The sequence below is a fragment of the Neopelma chrysocephalum genome, unplaced genomic scaffold (genome assembly GCF_003984885.1).
Source record: "Neopelma chrysocephalum unplaced genomic scaffold, ASM398488v2 Primary Assembly neopelma1_25, whole genome shotgun sequence".
Taxonomy (NCBI): Eukaryota; Metazoa; Chordata; class Aves; order Passeriformes; family Pipridae; genus Neopelma; species Neopelma chrysocephalum.
Genome location: NW_020897694.1, coordinates 37,923,834 through 37,929,500, shown reverse-complemented (window position 1 = coordinate 37,929,500; position 5,667 = coordinate 37,923,834). Strand labels below are relative to the sequence as shown.

Here is a 5,667-nt window from a genome sequence, read left to right as displayed (position 1 = left end):
GCACAATACAAAAGCAGCCAAACGTTGTATTTGGATATGAGACATTTTAAGCACAGGAGAAATTACTTTAACCTGCAAATAAAGCAAGGAAATGAACAGTGAAAGAATTTGGCAGAAATGATGACCAGTTCACTAATATCCATTCTTCAAATACATATGTTGAATCAATAGTTTCCCTTTATCACTATTGCAAATATATCAAGGTGTGTTACACCATGAGTGTTGAAGGTACTGCTCTCTGATATCGTGGATATTTTCAAACAAACTTTTTGAGTTATACACAATGCCTTGTAGACTATTTGTAACAAAAATAATTTGCAATGAAATCTACCTGCTAGTAAAGGCTGGCTTATAAATCAGTTTGGTCTTTAGAAATTACTAGATTCTTGTAAATTATTCAGATTGAATGATTGAGAATATTTCAAACAGTCAAATCATCAACTTGTTTTGATGAATATTGGGTAGTGGATAACAGAAAAATACTGTGCCTACAGAGTGCTTGTCTACCTCTGGTGGCTCTGTCTGTCAGATTTTATTGCAGAAATAGAAAAGGTCAAAGAACATACCTGAATATGAGGAATCCCATGCTTAGAGGTGTAGTGTATGTTGTGAAGCTGGTCTGAATTAAGTTGTCTATCTGCATGGACAAAAGACTTTGTGATTAATTCAAATGAAGTAAGTTAAATCACATTTTCATGTAATTAAATAAATATTCATCACTGTTATGGGAGGGGAGAGGAAGTTGTCTTTGCAAACTGAGCTAACATTGTTCTTTTCATCTGTAGAAAGAGAAGTACCATACTCATCTAGCTGTCTTGTACTTGGAGGCAATAACTCAGCTAAAATCTGAGACCACAGATAATTGTACAGAAACAACTGAACTGCTGTTTAAATTACGTAGTTTGCTTCAGAAATCTGATCTTTATAGAATTCGCTTTATTTTGGGTAAGTTGCATATTGTCTGTTAGAAATGCTGTATGTCATTTCCAGCAGGAAACAAAATAGCAGTCCTTGCAAGGATATAAAACTGAGAGATCTGAGGTTTCTAGGTGTGTGTGCTTGGTAGGCTGTATTTCTAACAGACACAAGTTAATTTAGAAGTCATATCAACATATAGTGTTGTCTGTGATCTCCCATAGCTCGTGAGGTACAATCATATGCTTGGCACTGCACCAAGGACCAAATACCATAACTGACTAGAAAAAATATCTTCATACAATTGTTGTAATAGTCAGTGGTTTTCTTAATGATGAGCATGTGAGTTGTGACAACCTTTTGCAAATGAAAGTTTATTTATTGATTTATTTACAAGTTCATTTTTAAACAGTCTGTTTTTCAATGAATGGAAATGAAACCTGGAGGAATTTGATTATCAAGGACTTGTTTGTTGTCCATAACCTTGAAACTCTCACCCGAAAAACTGGGGTTCATGTTAAACAAAAGCATGAGCATCTTTTTGAGTGAAAAGTTCAACATACATCTTACTGTTGGTGTAAGGCAAGCAACAGTTGAACTAAATCTTTTCCTTGGTCAGTGCTTATAATGGTTAATTTTTAACGTTTCATCCACTGTAATGCAAACACACACTGCAGTTAAGACAGTCATGCGTTTAAAGCCTCTCTGGTATGGAGGATGATGGCTGAAGGATGAAAGGAAGGATGGAATATTGAATGAAGGGAAGTGACTTGTTATTGCACTGAAAGATGTTAAAATGATTTTTTTGAAATTCAGTGGAAAAAATCCAGTGTGGATGTGGAAATAAAAATAGCTGAGTAGCAACTAAAATAATTTACCAATGTTTAATGTTCCCTTGCCTTTCCAGACAGCAAAATGTTATATGACAGATAATGTACAAGTATAACACAGTCATTGAAACTCTTGCTCTTTTTCATCTTTTAGTTTTTAAATAAATTTTAAATTTTAAATAAATTTTAAATTTTTAAGGGCAAGAGTTACAAAATAGATTTTCTTTTCAAGTAAGAAATCCTGTATTTCAATTCTAATGTTACTTGGAAGTGACATCAATGCAAGGTAGTGTGTTCCTCCTTGATAACCAGAATATTATGTTGAGAAAAACATTGTATTTCTATACATTTTGTATAGGCCTATGCCAAATCTTTGTCACCTTTACAATAAGTAGAGCATTTTCTACTTTATCTTGAAATGCCAGATGAACTTGTCACTCCACCTGCCTATTGCTGACACTTAAACTTTAAACTGTCAGACTGGATTAAGTGTTTGTAGTGTCCTTTTCTTAAAGGAAAGTGCTATTTGATCTTTAGTGGGTTTTATGGACTTTATTTTGTAACTTCTTGTAGTATTGGGAGAAGCAGAGCTTAATATTGCAGCTTCATCTTACAGTTTATTATACATGGTAGCAGTGTATGCAGAAATATGCAAGACTGACCTGCTAGAATTAAAAGGATGTCAGGAACAGTGGCTTATCACCTGTCATTTAGTAATTTTTTTGTCCCAGATTTTGTGGTGTTCTTTTCTTGGAGATGTGTTTCCATACCTCTAGGCACTCCTGTGCTTACAAGCATCTAGTTAAGAGGGTGGTGTTGGGTCATGGGTTGGACTCGACAATCTCAGAGGTTTTTCCACCCTAGTTGATTCTGTGATTCTGTGATCTGTACTCTCTATAGTTGCCAGCACTCCTGCAAAAATAGCAGGAGTTGAGTTCTGGGGGCTTGTTTGCATTGACTCTGGGAGATGGAGCAGTTGTCTATTCCACTGAGCAAATATTGCCTTATTTCTCACTTAACAGACAAAATCCAGGGCACAGACCTTCATATGGAAAGTGCAATTTTATATGGGAAACTAGAAGAACATGAGAAGGCTTTGCATATCCTTGTCCACGAGTTAAAGGACTTCCATGCTGCTGAAGAATACTGTATATGGAACTCTGAGAACAGAGACATGCAGTACAGACAGAGGCTTTTCCATATGCTGCTCTCAGTGTATTTAACTCCAGGCACTTCGGACTGTGCACTAGTCATGGCTGCTGTGGATCTCTTGAATAACCATGCTGCTGAATTTGATGCAGGTCTAGTTTTGCAGGTGGTGCCTGACAGCTGGTCAGTGCAGCTCCTCTCCCCGTTCCTGACTGGAGCAGTGAGACAAAGCATCCACACAAAAAGAATGACTCAGGTTGCACTTGGCTTAGCACAAGCTGAAAACTTAATTTACAAGCATGAGAAGGTAGGTTGCTGGTTTTTTTTTAAATGGAAGCACTTTGAAGCATTACAGTTGAGTCCTTTGATATATAATAATCAGAAGAAGTTTGAAGAATTAGGACAAAAGTTGTCTTTGTGTCCTTGGTGCTTTTACTTGCTGCATTTATTAGGGTTTTTTGCCATGACTACTAGATTCAGAACTAATTTTATGCTCTCCCTGTAAAACAAAAGGGAAAATGTGGGCCTTGAATAGGAACAATCTTGGTGAGCCTCTGGGCTGAATGAAAGTGAATCTGCAGATTAACAAAGTTATTGCAGAAACTTTAACAAGTGTGAGTTATCATTTCTTTTGCCAGGAGGGAGACCTGTCAAAATTTGTAAAAAAATTTATCCAGAGCTCAATATTAGTTGAAGCTTGTTAGTAGATTTCATTAATGGTACATTCAGTTGTGAAGCTTTCTTCTTTTCCTAGCTATGGCAGTGTTGCTTAAAGCTCCCAGCAGATTCTTAAAATTGTTTTTGTTTTGTCCATTTGGTACAGTTGAAATTATATGCTTCATCATTTCCCTTCCCTTCTTGCTAGATTCATATTTGGAATTGTTTTCTCTCTCTTTAGGTTAAACAAAGAGGAACCCCGATTCTTCTTTCAGATAAAAAAGTCTGTCAGGTGTGCCAAAATCCTTTCTGCGAGCCTGTATTTGTAAGATACCCAAATGGGAGTGTGGTCCACACGCACTGTGCTGCCAACAGACATCTGAATTCAAATGTGACTCATCACTCTTCCAGCTCCAGCAATCAGACTTGAACTGTGTTCCAGTCCCACAGGTTCCCGTGACTTACACTCTATTGAAAGTGGGCTGGAGAGAAAGGATGAAGTGCAGCTACTTTAAGTATAAATCAAGATGGACAGCTAGTTTTTTGGGTTAATAGGAAGACTTCCAGTAAATATGAAATATTGCCACTTATCTTTCTGATTTCTAATGAATGTAGATAGAAAAAAAAATTCACTACCAGACATGGAGAGGTGCAAATATGGGCTCTTCTGTATATAGGAATAAACACTTAAAGAAAATGAGCCTTTTCTTCACAGTGAGGATGAATGTTATGGAGTCAAGGCAAACAGTTATTTTAAGAACTGTCACTTTGCACTGAATGTGGTGTTCATAAGTTGGTAGAGGTGGAGATGGCATCTATTGAGTTGGAATTCTTGAAACATGACAGGACAAGATTGGCATGGTGCAGCTTACCATCAAGACAAAAACGTGCATCAATTATAATGTTTGCTGCAGCATGTCTTCTTTTGGGCTGGATTCTCTTCCCCAGGATCACATTATGAAGTTCATTTTTTTTGCTCTACAAAATGTTGGGTCTTGATGCACTTTTTAGGACCTCCCTCCCATCCACCTATATGGAATTTAAATTTAAGCACTGATCTGTTGGGTTTCAGCTCCTGCAGTTCCTGTAATAAACTGAGTGGAAACCGACAGCCTCAGTCACACAGGTGTGCTTGGAAGAAGAAGAAAAAAAACAACAAAGATTGTCTGGTCAGACTGTAGTCACTTTTATATGGGGGAAGAGACCTTAACTTTAATATTGATTTATTTATTAATATGCAAATATACTGTACATACAGTTGAATAAATTGACCTTATCATTCTAGAGTTTCTTTGGAGGTGGAGGATTAAGATGTAGTTGATACATAAGTGTACAGATTATGTGCGAAGTGTTTGCTATAACATAACTTAGGCAGGTTGGAACTTCACAAGAACAGGTTTTAGTCCTTGTTGATGACTTTGTGCAATCAAAACCACATAAAGAAGGTATAATTGGCAAGAAATCTACAAAAGTGCACTACAGGGGTACTGGATTTGTTATATTCTACTAAACATTCTGTAAACTAAGTTTTTTCAAATAACAACACAAACTCCTTATTTAACTGCCCTGATCTGTGTTCACATTGCTATTTAACCATTTTAAAGCAGGAATTTAAAAGAGGCTGCTTTCCCCAAGAGAAGTCAGAAAAATTACAACTTTAAATAAAAGTTAAGTATTTCAAAGTTAAAGCATTTCTTTTCATTCTGTAAAGCTCTAATAAATGCCAGGCTTACTGACCAGCATGCAGTTGCTTCCCTGTTTCAGCATTCCAAATCAGTGGAGACTTACAGCAAAATGGAGTATGTGCATGTAACTTTATAGAATCACAGAATATGCTGAGTTGGAAGTGACCCATCAGAATCACCAAGTCCAACTCCTGCAGGACACCCCAAGGATCACACCACGTGCCTGAGAGCCTTGTCTAGATACTGTCTCCTTTTATAGAAAGGTTGACTTACAAAACTACCTTCTAAGTGTAGCGCTGCCTCTGAGAAGGGGCAACCAGCCCCAATCCAGGGGAAAAAGATATCCATGTCTTTCTCATAGAATCATACAATGGTTTGAGGTGAAAGGAACTGTAAAGATCACCCAGTCTAACCCCCCTGCCAGGGGCAGG

The 5,667-nt window shown here is 37.1% G+C and overlaps 1 protein-coding gene across 1 annotated transcript in view; it reads left to right on the top strand.

The window, feature by feature from the left end:
• The window catches only part of TGFBRAP1 (transforming growth factor beta receptor associated protein 1), a 32,069-nt gene extending 26,776 nt beyond the window's left edge, over nucleotides 1-5,293 (top strand). The window contains exons 10-12 of the mRNA XM_027674971.1: nucleotides 786-945; nucleotides 2,768-3,201; nucleotides 3,793-5,293. Of these exons, the coding sequence (XP_027530772.1) occupies nucleotides 786-945; nucleotides 2,768-3,201; nucleotides 3,793-3,981 (783 nt within the window). The 3' untranslated portion in view covers nucleotides 3,982-5,293. The remainder of the gene's footprint in view (nucleotides 1-785; nucleotides 946-2,767; nucleotides 3,202-3,792) is intronic.
• Nucleotides 5,294-5,667: the final 374 nt, after the last annotated feature.